This window comes from Bombina bombina, chromosome 1, assembly GCF_027579735.1.
Source record: "Bombina bombina isolate aBomBom1 chromosome 1, aBomBom1.pri, whole genome shotgun sequence".
Lineage (NCBI taxonomy): Eukaryota > Metazoa > Chordata > Amphibia > Anura > Bombinatoridae > Bombina > Bombina bombina.
The window spans coordinates 1,393,636,173-1,393,652,908 of NC_069499.1; the positions used below are offsets into that span (position 1 = coordinate 1,393,636,173).

Consider the following 16,736-nt stretch of genomic DNA (forward strand, 5'->3'; position numbering starts at 1 on the left):
TAATCAATGACTTTTTCCCTGTGGGCTATTAGGCTCGCGGGGGCTGAAAATGCTTCATTTTATTGCGTCATTCTTGACGTTTTTTTTGCGCCAAAAGTGTTGGCGTTCCGGATGTGGCGTCATTTTTGGCGCCAATGCATTCAGGCGCCACAATAATGTGGGCGTCTTTTTTGGCGCCTAAAAAAATATGGGCGTCACTATTGTCTCCACATTATTTAAGGTCTCATTATTTATTGCTTCTGGTTGCTAGAAGCTTGTTCACTGGCATTTTTCCCATTCCTGAAACTGTCATTTAAGGAATTTGATCAATTTTGTTTTATAATTGCTTCATTTTTTCTGTTTACTTTAAGATCAAGTATCAGATCATGATTTATTTTAGCATTGTTAAGGGACAACATTTACTAGACTAGGTGCCGTTGCATTTGTCTTGTTGTTTTGCATTTTGCAAGTCCTCTGTTTTGACTGGTCCTTTAAACTGGACTATCATGCTAATGATTTCATTTGTGTCTTCATTTTATTGAATATATTCGCAAATGAGGGTTAATCTATGTCCTTTAGCTATTTTAGCTAGAAGAATTCTGTGATTTAAAAAAAAAAAAAAAAATCCATATTTCTTTTGTTCTAAGATAATCAATTCTAATTGGATTCAATTCTTAACTGTTACTATGGGCTTCAAGATTGAGTTCTAAGACTAAAACTTTAAGCTTATACTAGTTTGGTTGTTCTTATTAAGGAACGAACCCTGAGTTCTTTCCCAAGTAACATGTTTTTAATTGGGGTTCGAAATTAGCTCCCTAATGTTGCGATGCACGTGCCGTATTCCAGCTTGGCTGGTAAGGGGCAGGTTAAGACTTCTTTGAAATTTATTTTGGTTCTATTTTGTCCAAATTTCTTTGATTTTATTCCAGTAAGGCTAACACTTTCTTTCAGTGTGTTTCTGTCCTATATATTTTGGATACTGTTGAGGCATGGCTGGGTACCCATGGGGTTCAAGCGCTGCTCAGACCTGGAATCTTCTGGGGGTTTTATTCCAGTTCCTTTTCTAGGAACTGGGTTTTGGAGTTTTATTCAAACTATTTTGCCTTTTTGTGGTCATTGATAGCATTATTTGTTTTCTTTAGATACAATAAATGCGTATTCTTCATTTTTCTGTTTTCATTCAGATTATTTCCTGAGGATGCGGATTCTCATATGTTTCACTTGCTCTTCAGGACATAGTTAGAGGATCTTTTTTCAAAAGCTCTTGATTCCTCACGCAAGGGTCACCTTTTTTTAGGTTTCCAGATGGTTTATGTCACTATCTTTGTCTCTATCAGACAAGGGACAATTTGTATTGGGTTCCGTCTGTCGGTACCCTTTAGTCTCTATTATTTCCTTCAGTTGCTATATATGCATAGAAGTTTTAACAGCATTGGATTCAATTCCCTTTGCTCATTTTCAATGGAAAGATCCTTTCCAGCTTTTTATGAGTGTTGTTTCTTCAAGAACATGGTTGGAGGATCAATTAACCAAAAAGTTTGTTGATTCCTCAGACAAGAGTAACCTTTTTTTTAGATTTCCGGATAGAATCAGTGTCCCATGTCTCTGTTGGACAGGAGACGTCTGAAATTGGTTTCAGCTTATCGAAACCTTCAGTCTCAATCATTCCCTTCGGTAGCCTTATGCATGGAAATTCTAGGTTCTTATGACTGCTGCATTGGACGTGTTCCCCCTTTGCTCATTTTCACATGCGACCTCTTCAGCTCTGTATGCTGAACCAGTGGTGCCGGGATTATACAAAGATATCTCATTTAATATCTTTAAAACTGATTGTTCGACACCCTCTGACGTGGTACAGACCACCATCGTTTAGTTCAGGGGGCTTCTTTTTTTTCTTCCAACCTGGACTGTGATCTCAACAGATGCAAGTCTGACAGGTTGGGGAGCTTTATGGGGGTTTCTGACAGCACAAGGGGTTTGGGAAATCTCAGGAGGTGAGATTACCAATCAATATTTTGGAACTCCGTGCAATTTTCAGAAGCTCTTCAGTCATGGCCTCTTCAGAGAATCGTTCATTTGTTTTCAGACAAACAATGTCACAACTGTGGCATATATCAATCATCAAGGAGGGACTCACAGTCCTCTGGCTATGAAAGAAGTATCTCGAATACTGGTATGGGCGGAATCCAGCTCTTGTCTAATCTCTGCGGTTCATATCCCAGGTATTGACAATTGGAAAGCGGATTATCTCAGTCGCCAAACGTTACATCCGGGCGAGTGGTCTCTTCACCCAGAGGTGTTTCTTCAGATTGTTCAAATGTGGGGACTTCCAGAAATAGATCTGATGGCTTCTCATCTAAACAAGAAACTTCCCAGGTATCTGTTCAGATCCAGGGATCCTCAGGCGGAAGCAGTGGATGCATTGTCACTTCCTTGGAAGTATCATCCTGCCTATATCTTTCCGCCTCTAGTTCTTCTTCCAAGAGTAGTCTCCAAGATTCTGAAGGAATGCTAGTTTTTTCTGCTGGTGGCTCCAGCATGGTCTCACAGGTTTTGGTATACGGATCTTGTCCGCATGGCTTCTTGCCAACCGTGGACTCTTCCGTTAAGACCAGACCTTCTGTCACAAGGTCCTTTTTTTACCATCAGGATCTCAAATCCTTAAATTTAAAGGTATGGAGATTGAACGCTTGATTCTTAGTCAAAGAGGTTTCTCTGACTCTGTGATTAATACTATGTTACAGGCTCGTAGATATGTATATAGGAAGATATATTATCGAGTCTGGAAGACTTACATTTCTTGGTGTCTTTCTCATCATTTTTCCTGGCATTCTTTTAGAATTCCAAGAATTTTTCAGTTTCTTCAGGATGGTTTGGATAAAGGTTTGTCTGCAAGTTCCTTGAAAGGACAAATCTCTGCTCTTTCTGTTCTTTTTCACAGAAGGATTGCTATTCTTCCTGAAATTCATTGTTTTGTACAAGCTTTGGTTCATATAAAACCTGTCATTCAGTCAAATTCTCCTCCTTGGAGTTTGAATTTGGTTCTGGGGGCTCTTCTAGCTTCTCCTTTTAAACCCATGCATTCATTTGGATATTAAACTTCTTTCTTGGAAAGTTTTGTCTCTTTTGGCCATCTCTTCTGCCAGAAGAGTCTCTGAATTATCTGCTCTTTCTTGTGAGTCTCCTTTTCTGATTTTTCATCAGGATAAGGCGGTGTTGCGAACTTCTTTTGAATTTTTTCCTAAGGTTGTGTATTCTAACAACATTTAGTAGAGAAATTGTGGTTCCTTCATTATGTCCTAATCCTAAGAATTCTAAGGAGAAATCATTGCATTCTTTGGATGTTGTTAGAGCTTTGTATTATTATGTTGAAGCTACTAAGTCTTTCCGAAAGACTTCTAGTCTATTTTTCATCTTTTCTGGTTCTAGAAAAAGCCAGAAAGCTTCTGCCATTTCTTTGGCATCTTGGGTGAAATCTTTATTTCATCATGCCTATGTCGAGTCGGGTAAAACTCCGCCTCAAAGGATTACAGCTCATTCTACTAGGTCAGTTTCTACTTCCTGGGCGTTTAGGAATGAAGCTTCGGTTGATCAGATTTGCAAAGCAGCAACTTGGTCCTCTTTGCATATTTTTACTAAATTCTTCCATTTTGATGTGTTTTCTTCTTCTGAAGCAGTTTTTGGTAGAAAAGTACTTCAGGCAGCGATTTCAGTTTGAATCTTCTGCTTATGTTTTCATTAAACTTTATTTTGGGTGTGGATTATTTTCAGCAGGAATTGGCTGTCTTTATTTTATCCCTCCCTCTCTAGTGACTCTTGCGTGGAAAGATCCACATCTTGGGTAGTCATTATCCCATACGTCACTAGCTCATGGACCTCTTGCTAATTACATGAAAGAAAACATAATTTATGTAAGAACTTACCTGATAAATTCATTTCTTTCATATTAGCAAGAGTCCATGAGGCCCACCCTTTTTTGTGGTGGTTATGATTTTTTTGTATAAAGCACAATTATTCCAATTCCTTTTTTATGCTTTCGCACTTTTTTCTTATCACCCCACTTCTTGGCTATTCGTTAAACTGATTTGTGGGTGTGGTGAGGGTGTATTTATAGGCATTTTGAGGTTTGGGAAACTTTGCCCCTCCTGGTAGGAATGTATATCCCATACGTCATTAGCTCATGGACTCTTGCTAATATGAAAGAAATGAATTTATCAGGTAAGTTCTTACATAAATTATGTTTTTTGGGCCAGAATTGAAAGAGATTATCTCAGACATCACTGGGGGTAAGGGCCATGCCCTCCCACAAGATAGGCCTTTCAAAGCCAAGAATAAGTCTAATTTTCGTTCCTTTCGCAATTTCAGGAACGGACCCGGCCTCCAACTCTGCAGCCCTCTAGACAAGAGGGTAATGCTTCGCAAACCAAACCAGCTTGGAAACCGATGCAAGGCTGGAACAAGGGTAAGCAGGCCAAGAAGCCTGCTGCTGCTACCAAAACAGCATGAAGGAGTAGCCCCCCGATCCGGGACCGGATCTAGTAGGGGGCAGACTCTCTCTCTTCGTTCAGGCTTGGGCAAGAGATGTTCAGGATCCCTGGGCACTAGAAATAGTTTCTCAGGGTTATCTTCTGGAATTCAAGGAACTTCCCCCAAGGGGAAGGTTCCACATGTCTCACTTATCTTCAAACCAAATAAAGAGACAGGCATTCTTACATTGTGTAGAAGACCTGTTAAAAATGGGAGTGATACACCCAGTTCCAACTGTGGAACAAGGACTGGGGTTTTACTCAAATCTGTTTGTAGTTCCCAAAAAAGAGGGAACCTTCAGACCAATTCTGGATTTAAAGATTCTAAAACAAATTTCTCAAAGTGCCATCGTTCAAAATGGAAACTATTCGAACGATTTTGCCTACAAATCCAGGAGGGTCAATTTATGACTACCGTGGATTTAAAGGATGCGTATCTACATATTCCTATCCACAAAGATCATCATCAGTTCCTAAGGTTCGCCTTTCTGGACAAACATTACCAGTTTGTGGCTCTCCCATTCGGGCTAGCCACTGCTCCAAGGATTTTCACAAAGGTACTCGGGTCCCTTCTAGCGGTTGTAAGACCAAGGGGCATTGCAGTGGCACCTTACTTGGACGACATTCTGATACAAGCGTTGTCTCTTTCAAAGGCTCACACAGACATCGTTCTGGCCTTTCTCAGATCTCACGGATGGAAGGTGAACATAGAAAAAAGTTCCTTGTCTCCGTCGACAAGAGTTCCTTTCTTGGGGACAATAATAGATTCTTTAGAAATGAAGATTTTCCTGACAGATGTCAAAGTCAAAACTTCTAAACGCTTGTCAAGCTCTTCACTCTGTTCCACGACCCTTCCATAGCTCAGTGCTGGAAGTAGTAGGGTTGATGGTTGCAGCAATGGACATAGTTCCTTTTGCGCGAATTCATCTAAGACCATTACAACTGTGCATGCTGAAACAGTGGAATGGGGACTATACAGACTTGTCTCCAGTGATTCAAGTAGATCAGAAGACCAGAGACTCACTCCGTTGGTGGCTAACCCAGATCACCTGTCCCAGGGAATGAGCTTCCGCAGACCAGAGTGGGTCATCGTCACGACCGACGCCAGTCTAGTGGGCTGGGGCGCGGTCTGGGACTCCCTGAAAGCTCAGGGTCTATGGTCTCGGGAAGAGTCTCTTCTCCCGATAAACATTCTCAAACTGAGAGCAGTATTCAATACTCTCAGGGCTTGGCCTCAACTAGCAAGGCCAGATTCATAAGATTCCAATCAGACAACATGACGACTGTTGCTTACATCAACCATCAGGGGGGAACAAGGAGTTCCCTGGCGATGAGAGAAGTGACCAAAATCATAAAATGGGCGGAGGATCACTCCTGCCACCTATCTGCGATCCACATCCAGGAGTGGAAAACTGGGAGGCGGAATATCTGAGTTGTCAGACATTTCCATCCGGGGGAGTGGGAACTCCACCCGGAGATAATTTGCCCAGTTGACTCAATTATGGGGCATTCCAGACATGGATCTGATGGCGTCTCGTCAGAACTTCAAGGTTCCTTGTTACGGGTCCAGATCCAGGGATCCCAAGGCGACTCTAGTGGATGCATTAGTAGCGCCTTGGGCCTTCAACCTAGCTTATGTGTTCCCACCGTTTCCTCTCATTCCCAGGCTGGTAGCCAGGATCAAACAGGAGATGGCCTCGGAGATCTTGATAGCTCCTGCGTGGCCACGCAGGACTTGGTATGCAGACCTGGTGAATATGTCATCGGCTCCACCATGGAAGCTACCTTTGAGACAGGATCTTCTTGTACAGGGTCCATTCGAACATCCAAATCTAGTTTCCCTCCAGCTGACGGCTTGGAAATTGAACGCTTGATTTTATCTAAGCGTGGGTTTTCGGATTCTGTGATAGATACTCTGATACAAGCCAGAAAACCTGTAACTAGAAAGATTTACCATAAAATATGGAAAAGATATATCTGTTGGTGTGAATCCAAGGGATTCTCATGGAGTAAGATCAAAATTCCTAGGATCCTTTCTTTTCTTCAAGGTTTGGATAAGGGATTATCAGCGAGTTCTCTAAAGGGACAGATTTCTGCTTTATCTGTCTTGTTACACAAACGACTGGCAGCTGTGCCAGATGTTCAAGCTTTTGTTCAGGCTTTGGTCAGGATCAAGCCTGTTTACAGACCTTTGACTCCTCCCCTGGAGTCTGAATTTAGTTCTTTCAGTTCTTCAAGGGGTTCCGTTTGAACCTCTACATTCCATAGATATCAAGAAGTTATCTTGGAAAGTTCTGTTTTTGGTTGCTATTTCTTCTGCTAGAAGAGTTTCTGAGTTATCTGCTCTGCAGTGTAATCCGCCCTATCTGGTGTTCCATTCAGATAAGGTTGTTTTGCGTACTAAACCTGGTTTCCTTCCAAAGGTTGTTTCCAACAAGAATATTAACCAGGAAATAGTTGTGCCTTCTTTGTGTCTGGATCCAGTTTCAAAGAAGGAACGTTTGTTACACAATTTAGATGTAGTTCGTGCTTTAAAGTTCTATTTAGAAGCAACAAAGGATTTCAGACAAACGTCTTCTCTGTTTGTCGTTTATTCTGGCAAGAAGAGAGGTCAAAAAGCTACTGCTACCTCTCTTTCCTTTTGGCTGAAAAGCATCATCCGATTGGCTTATGAGACTGCCGGACGGCAGCCTCCCGAACGCATCACAGCTCACTCTACTAGGGCTGTGGCTTCCACATGGGCCTTCAAGAACGAGGCTTCTGTTGATCAGATATGTAAGGCAGCGACTTGGTCTTCCCTGCACACTTTTGCCAAATTCTACAAATTTGATACTTTTGCTTCTTCGGAGGCTATTTTTGGGAGAAAGATTTTGCAAGCCGTGGTGCCTTCCGTTTAGGTAACCTGATTGGCTCCCTCCCTTCATCCGTGTCCTAAAGCTTTGGTATTGGTTCCCACAAGTTATGGATGACGCCGTGGACCGGACACACCAATGTTGGAGAAAACAGAAATTATGCTTACCTGATAAATTAATTTATCCAACGGTGTGTCCGGTCCACGGCCCCGCCCTGGTTTTTTAATCAGGTCTGATGAATTTCTTTCTTTAACTACAGTCACCACGGCACCCTATGGTTTCTCCTGTTTTTCTCCTGTCCGTCGGTCGAATAACTGGGGTGGGCGGAGCCTAGGAGGGACTATATGGACAGCTTTTGCTGTGCTCTTTGCCATTTCCTGTTGGGGAAGAGAATATTCCCACAAGTTATGGATGACGCCGTGGACCGGACACACCGTTGGAGAAAGTAATTTATCAGGTATGCATAAATTCTGTTTTTTTTCTTTTGTGATTCAGATAGAGCATGACATTTTAAGCAACTTTCTAATTTACTCCTATTATTAACTGTTCTTCATTCTCTTGGTATCTTTATTTGAAATGCAAGAATGTAAGTTTAGATGCCGACCTATTTTTGGTGAACAACCTGTGTTGTCCTTGCTGATTGGTGGATAAATTCATCCACCAATAAAATAGTGCTATCCAGAGTTCTGAACCCAAAAAAAGCTTAGATGCCTTCTTTTTCAAATAAATATAGCAAGAGAACGAAGAAAAATTGATAATAGGAGTAAATTAGAAAGTTGCTTAAAATTGCATGCTCTATCTGAATCGCAAAAGAAAAAAATTGGGTTCAGTGTCCCTTTAAAAAAAAAATACTATCATGGAAGTATGCTTTTCCTCTGTGACAGTTGTTATGATTTGGAGGACCTCATGCCAACCTATAAAATTTACATATATTTCAACTATTGAGTCGCTTTTGCTTGGATAAATGTATCTATCTTAAGTCTTGTACTTTGACGTATGTCAATGCAGTGATGAATTAATGGTTAAGTTAATCTCCTCTTCTTTCTGAAAGGACTGATTCATTCATGGAGGATGTAGTAACGGAAGTGATAGATCACCGTCCCCTCGAGAGGAAGGCTACCTTACCTGTAAGGTCACAGCTGAGTTAGTAGGATCCCTGCACTACACTGGTGGCAGAGAAAATCCTTAGAGGATCACCAAACATCATGGATTTGCAGCTGGCATCTTTGTTAAGAGGTGAGTATGTACCAGGTCTAAAGGGACAGTTTACCCTAAATGTTTCTCCTCTTAATTTGTTCCCAATTATCCATTTAACCTGCTGGAGTTTAATACATTATTTACAAATGGCTCCTTTAACTTTATGTTGGCATTTAAAATTGCTGATTCTTCCTGTGGTATCTCCACCTATACTGAAAGTATAGGCTATAGAAAAACTGTGTAAACATATCCAGCAGAATAAATTACACTCCTAGTGGGGGGTAGGAGAGATAAGTAATAACATTTTAATTAACCGTTGCCCTCTCTAAGTATTGGGCTCTGGTATACAGACAGAGTTAAAGAAGCATTTGTGTGTACAGAAAATGATAAAATAAGGAGATCTGATTTCCATGCAAACTAAACCCATTTTGATGGGTTGTGGTGTCAAAGAACAAAGTCAGTAGATATGTGCATTCAGAGGATTCGGATACCTCTGGATGCAGTTTGGCTATTTATTGAGCCAAATTTATTCTTGTGAAACTGCAACACCCTAGGATTTATATCCTAGTGTGTTGCAGTTTCACACGAATAAATTTGGCTAAAAAAATAGCGAAAATGGCAACAAGCGTCCGCCTTCTTTCCCGCATTCGGAGATATCCGAAACCTCTGAATGTACATATATAAAAGTCAGCTTTATTATATGCAAAAACAAACATAAAGGATCGATATTGCATACACTATAGCTGCTGGTATAACAAGTCATTGGAAACTCATTAAAGAAAAACAATTCTACAGTATACTGTCCCTTTCATCTCAAACTACTTATATAATGTTGAACAAACAAAATACCGGATCTGAAGACGATAAGAACTTGTTAATTATTAAGAGATTTCTAAATAGCTATAAATCTTATTCCATTTACTTGAGTGTGTTACTTAATGGATAGTAATGGAAAATTGTTACAGTAGTGAAAAACAAACACACAAAATTAAGACCACTTCTTAAAAATATAGGCTGCAAGTATCTTGCCACATGATGATGATAAATCTTTTATTATGTTTTCTTCTCAAGACACAATTGTACTTGACTGTGTAAATATGGCCCCTGAAGCTGGAAAAGTTACTCCAAAGGATACCGAACTTGTCAAAAAGTTGGAATCAATGTTCCCGGATCTTCCACCAAGGAGCACTGTGTTTGATTCATTGCAGAAAGCCAAGTTTGATGTATCAGGTATGGTTTTTATTTATTTATATAAAGGCAGATCCAAAAGAAGGCATATAAAAATCTTTTTTTTATTTTTTTATTAATTTTAAAACAATGATCTAATATTAGTATAAATTAGGCGGGTTTATGTTTGCTTGTTGAGCAAAAGCTATTTGGATTCAAGTGTTTCAATAACTGAGATGAGATTGAGAGTGTGAGTTGCACATACGCCCTTTAACTAAAGGCACACAAATGTTTTCTTCTCAAGAACGATTGATTAGTCTGAACCATGCCTTGACAACAACAACAACTTTCACAGGACCTTAGAACATACATTAAAGTGCTGCTGCACAAAGCAGGAAAAGGTTGCAAAATCATTGCTAAAGACCTGGGTGTTCATCAATTGACAGTAAGACAAATTGTCTACAAGAAAATGTAGGATGGTTGCTACTCTCCCTAGGAGTGGGCGTCCTGCAAAGATCATTCCAAAAGCACAACAGGCAATCCTGTAAGAGGTAAGGCAGCATCAGCAAAACACTAGAAGCTGTCATAGTCTTTGTTCATGTGTCTACTATCAGAGAAACGCTGAACATGAATGGTGTTCATGAAAGGACACCACAAAGGAAATTTCTGCTGTAAGAAAAACATTGCGGCACAATCAGGTTTGCCCAAGACCACCTGGATGTTCCACAAAGGTTCTGTGCTGTTGGCAGATGAGACAAAAGTTTAACTTTTTTGCACAAATGCACAACACTCTGTGTGGTGTAGAGGAAAAGGGCACTGTACATAAACACTTAAACCTCATCTCAGCTGTGAATAATGGTGGAGGGAGCATCATGGTTTGGGGCAGCTTTGCTGTCTTAAGGCCTGGATGCATTGCAATCCTTGAGGGAACTATGAATTGAGAAATGTATTAAGATATTTTACAGGAGATTGTCAGGGCACCAGTCCATGACCTTAAAGTGATATGAAACCCAAAAAAAATCTTGTGTGATTAAGACAGAGCTTACAATTTTAAAAACGCTTCCAAATTACTTCTATTATCATTATGTTGAAGAGATACTTAGGTAGGTGTCTGGAGCACTACATAGCAGGCAAAAGTGCTGCCATCTAGTGCTCTTGCAAATGGATAACATTCTTGCAAAACTGCTACCACATAGTGCACCAGACACATGCACGCTCCTAAACTTGCATCCCTGCTTTTCAACAAAAGATGCCAAGAGAATGAAGAAAATTTGATAATAGAAGTAAATTAGAAATTTGTTTAAAACCACATGCTCTATCTAAATCATGAAAGAAAAATTATCCAAAAACACACATGTAAATTAACTGAAGAATGGCTGAAAAAGAAGGCAATTCATGTTTTGGAATGTCCAAGTCAGAGTCCAGACCTTAAAGGGCCATGATACCCAAATGTTGAAACACTTGAAAGTGCTGCAGCATAGCTGTAAAAAGCTGACTAGAAAATATCATCTGAACATCTCTATGTAAAAAATAAAGATATTTGACCTCAAAATGTCCTAAGTATTCAAACCCCATTGTAAAGGACCTTAAGCAGCAAATTAGTATTTCTGTCCCAGGACAGGCAAGGGAGCAAGCCTCGTGCACATTCATGTTATTTTCCTATTCAGTTTAAGGATGTTTACCATGAAATCTCATGAGAGTTAAGTCAAATCTCATGAGATTACAGTAAAAGAGTTCATGACCTCAGCACTTTTGATGCTGATTGGCTGCTGTTCATTTCTTCCTTTTTTTTTTTTTTTTTTTTCTTTTTTTTTTTTTTTTACCTTCAGCTGGACAGCAGCTGAAGTATAACTTTTTACACAGAACTTACTCTGGTGAGCTGAGGAGATTGTGAGGTAAAATATCTTCCTTCTTTACACAGAGATATTCAAGTGAATATTTTCCTGTCAGCTTTTTACAGTTATACTGCATCAGTTTCAAGTCCCTTAAACCGAATTGAGATGCTGTGGCATGATCTGACGAGGGCTGTGCAATCAAGGCAACCCAGAAATATTGATATACTGAAACAGATTTGTAGGGAGCAATGGTCCATAATTCATCGCCAACTTGTGTCTTATAAGCAGATACAGGAAACATTTGGTTGTTGCTGCTAAAGGAGGATCTACAAGTTACTTACTTTAAGGGTTTACTTACTTAAAGGGACAGTACACTGTAAAATTGTTTTTCCATTAATGTATTTTAAATGACTTGTTATACCAACTGCAGAGTATAAAATATTTGAGAAATTCCATTTTCATGCTTATTTGTGTATATGAAGTAGCTGATTTTGTGCTTTGAAACCACAGCCTATTACAATGGGTTGAACTTAAAGGTGATATCAGATCTCATTATGTTCTACGTTTGTGTAAACAGACTTGCTTCCTTATCTTTTATTTGGCTGGAACACCAAAGCTCAATACATAGAGAGAACAATGGAAAATGATAATTTTATTACTTAACTATCCTGAATCCCACTGAGAGTGTAATCTCTTCTGCTGGCTGTGTATACTTAGGCTATTCAATAGCCTATACTCCAGTATTAATTTGTTCAGTGTAGGTGGCGATACCACAGGCTAAATCAGCTATTTCAAATGCTGAAATTGGAGTAAATAGGAGTAAAGGAGCTACTTGTAACCAATTTAATACACTCTAGCAGGTTAAAAGGATCATTGGGAATAATTTTAAAGGGGAGACATTTTTTGGGTGAACTGTCCCTTTAATCCAGCCTGCATTGTCTATGATTACTCAGTGTTTTATATGATTACTCAGGGTTCATAAACTTATTCTTGCAACTGTAATTTTTATTTTATTACACGCTCACTTCTTCTCTTGTAGGACTTACCACAGAACAAATCCTTAGGAAAGACATGAAGGTATTATACGGCCATGATCTGAGCGTTGCCATCAGTGCAGTTTACATGAAGCTAGAGGTAATACTCATTCTTAATAAATACAGAAGTATCGACTTGAAAATACTTAAGTTGTAATTCAAGTAACAGATACGTTGGTTAACAATTGCATATAATGGTTTGTTACTGTCAATAACCTATTAAATATAGTTGTCCAGCGTAAGGCCCAGTGGTCACATTGTGGCCCCCTCGTTATCTGTCCCTCTGCTGCACCCTCGCCTCTCTACATCTGCAACACACAGATAACACCACCTCTCTGTGTGAATCCAGTGTATGTGTTTGAGGGTTTCTTGCAAGGTTGCAGATTTGTAACACTTAACTGCTTAGACCACTACTTGTATTTTCCTGTATGTAAATAATTATTATTCTTTTTAAGTAATTTAATTTATAATGCATTTTTTTAAATATGTTTATGTTCCATGGTGTCAGGAATAAGGTGCAGTCTAAGCTTTAAAGGGACATAAAGTTAAAAAAAAATCTTTCTTAATTAATATAGCGTGTACAATTTATGAAGCATATGCAGACAACAAGGCAAATTTGATCATATATGTAAATTATTTTGTTGTGTTTTGTTTTTAAAATGTTGCATTTCATGTACCTTTAACTTCAAGACGAGGAAGAGTTAGTTCTGAGCTAGCACTTCACTGATACATTTGCCTAATCTTTTTCCAAGAATACGAATAGATTTATTTTATAGTTTTTAAATAAGTGTTTAAAATGTATATTGCAGTTCTGTGATGCATTTATGTTCGCTGATCCTTTTATTTTTTTTAACAGGCGTTTTTACTGAGAAGCAATATAGAGAAGGATATATGTTCTTTTTGTCAGATTCATGGATACAATGTATTGGTAGCCATGGCTATTTATTTCAACAACAATAATGAGCCGATGAGACAGATCGCCGTATATAGTAGACAGGAAGATCTTCGCAATTCGGTATGTACAGATATACCCATAAATAGCAATAAAAGTCACCCACAATGCAAAGTGTTATTTTCTGTGTAACATAAACAAATGTAAGTCAATATTTTATAAAGTCTGTAATCAGATTATGTTTCCATATAACATTTATTCATCCTCCCAAAATAACCAGCATAAAGGACTCCTATGTTTTCCAGTGTAAGTTAGTTTTAAAAAAATAAATAAATAAAAAAATGTGAAAATTAGATTTTATCCAGAAAGGTAGGAGTATGGATAAACAAATTTATTTCAGAAAATGTATCTCTAACACCCCCAAAGCATAAATTGATTTTAAAAAAAACCCCATAGATCTTCCAAAATATGTCACTTATTCTCACACTTCTTAGGATACCACTAAGCATATAGTATGGGCCCCAACAGTAAAAACAAAACCAACTAGCAGTTGCTTCTAGGTTATCATTATTATGATGGTCACATGACAGCTATAGGGACATGAATCCCCCTTTTTCACATAAGGGGTCTTAAGAAAAATGTATATAGTCAAGGAGATTATGACTTTTTTTAGGGGTGACAGAACCATTAAAATAGATCCAATGCTGGGAAGAATGTGCCATTGTCTTGATAATCATCTGTCAGCTGGATGGGTTTAGGCTAGTATCTCAATTAGAGGCCATACTAGATGGGTTTTAGGCTAGTATCTCAATTAGAGGCCATACTGGATGGGTTTAGCACTAGTATCTCAATTAGAGGCCATACTGGATGGGTCTAGGCTAGTATCTCAGTTAGAGGCCATACTTGATGTGTTTAGGTTAGTATCTCACTTAGAGGCCATACTTGATGGGTTTAGCGGTAGTATCTCAATTAGAGGCCATACTGGATGGGTTTAGAGCTAGTATCTCAATTAGAGGCCATACTGGATGGGTTTAGAGCTTGTATCTCAATTAGGGGGCATACTGGATGTGTTTAGCATAGTATCTCAATTAGAGGCCATACTGGATGGGTTTAGCGTTAGTATCTCAATTAGAGGCCATACTAGATGGGTTTAGGTTAGTATCTCAATTAGAGGCCATACTGGATGGGTTTAGCGCTAGTATCTCAATTAGAGGCCATACTAGATGGGTTTAGGTTAGTATCTCAATTAGAGGCCATACTTGATGGGTTTAGCACTAGTATCTCAATTAGAGGCCATACTGGGTGGGTTTAGCACTAGTATCTCAATTAGAGGCCATACTAGATGGGTTTAGGTTAGTATCTCAATTAGAGGCCATACTTGATGGGTTTAGCAATAGTATCTCAATTGGAGGCCATACTGGGTGGGTTTAGCGCTCGTATCTCAATTAGAGGCCATACTGGATGGGTTTAGAGCTTGTATCTCAATTAGGGGGCATACTGGATGGGTTTAGCATAGTATCTCAATTAGAGGCCATACCACCTGGATGATTTTACTGACTACACGGCTAAAGCATTTTCTCTTGTTAAGTGTATCCAGTCCACGGATCATCCATTACTTATAGAATATATTCTCCTTCCCAACAGGAAGCTGCAAGAGTCCACCCACAGCAAAGCTGCTATATAGCTCCTCCCCTACCTGCCATATTCAGTCATTCTCTTGCAAGCCTCAACATAGATAGGAGGTTGTGAGAGTCTGTGGTGCTTTCTACTTAGTTTATTCTTCAATCAAAAGTTTGTTATTTTTAAATGGCACCGGAGTGTGCTGTTTATCTCAGGCAGTATTTGGAAGAAGAATCTGCCTGCGTTTTTCTATGATCTTAGCAGACGTAACTAAGATCCATTTGCTGTTCTCACACATTCTGAGGAGTGAGGTACTTCAGAGGGGGAATGGCGTGCAGGTTTTCCTGCAGATAAGGTATGTGCAGTAAAATATTTTTCTAGGAATGGAATTGACTAAGAAAATACTGCTGATACCGAAGTAATGTAAGTAAAGCCTTAAATGCAGCAATAGCGACTGGTATCAGGCTTATTAATAGAGATACATACTCTTGTAAAAATGTGTTTTAAAACGTTTGCTGGCATGTTTAATAGTTTTTTAACATATGTTTGGTGATAAAACTTATTGGGGCCTAAGTTTTTTCCACATGGCTGGCTTAAATTTTGCATAGAAACAGTTAACTGAAGCTTCCCACTGTTGGCTGTGGCAGTTTGTTGTGTCTGTTTTTAAAAACGTCTGTCATTTTTTTTTTATCTGTTTTTTGCATTAAGGGGTTAATCATCCATTTGCAAGTGGGTGCAATGCTCTGTTGCCTTATTACATGTACTGTAAAAATTTCGTTTGTTTTTTTTTTTGGTTTTTTTTTTTTCATCCCATCCGCGCCCTTCGGTGGCTCAGTACATGAATGAAATCGGCTTAATGGTAGCGGCAAGGGACATAGTACCGTTTGCACGTCTACATTTCAGACCGCTGCAACTATGCATGCTCAGTCAGAGGAACGGGGATTACACAGATTTGTCCCCCTGTTAAACCTGGACCAAGAGACCAGAGATTCTCTTCTCTGGTGACTATGTCGGGTCCATCTGTCCAAGGGTATGACCTTCAGCAGGTCAGATGGGACAATTGTTACAATAGATGCCAGCCTTTTAGGTTGGGATGCAGTCTGGAACTCCCTGAAGGCTCAGGGATAGTGGACTTAGGAGGAGACCCTCCTTCTAATAAATATTCTGGAACTGGGAGTGATATTCCATGCTCTTCAGACTTGGCCTCAGTTAGCAACTCTGAGGTACATCATACTCAGTCGGACAATATACACGACTGTGGCTTACATCAGCCATCAAGGGGGAACAGAAGTTCCCTAGCGATGTTAGAAGTCTTACAATAATTCACTGGACAGAGACTCACTCTTGTCTATCAGCTATCCATATCCCAGGTGTTGAGAACTGGGAGGTGGATTTTCTAAGTCGTCACACTTTTCTTTTTTTGTCAGCGCCTGCGTAGCCACGCAGGACCTGGTATGCAGATCTGGTGGACATGTCATCCTTTCCATCACAGTCTCTGCTTCTGAGACAGGTCCCTCTACCTCAGGGTCCTTTCAACCATCTAAATAGAATCAATCTGAGATGGACTGCCTGGAGACTGAACGCTTGATGTTATCAAAGCATGGCTTCTCTGAGTCAGTCATTGATACCTTAAT

At 39.5% G+C, this 16,736-nt stretch overlaps 1 protein-coding gene across 1 annotated transcript in view; it reads left to right on the plus strand.

Annotated features, from left to right (window-relative positions):
- The window catches only part of PRUNE1 (prune exopolyphosphatase 1), a 104,650-nt gene that overhangs the window by 56,660 nt on the left and 31,254 nt on the right, over positions 1-16,736 (plus strand). The window contains 6 exon segments of the mRNA XM_053704848.1: positions 8,409-8,473; positions 8,476-8,513; positions 8,515-8,593; positions 9,626-9,784; positions 12,596-12,690; positions 13,447-13,605. Coding sequence (XP_053560823.1) covers positions 8,409-8,473; positions 8,476-8,513; positions 8,515-8,593; positions 9,626-9,784; positions 12,596-12,690; positions 13,447-13,605 — 595 coding nt within the window.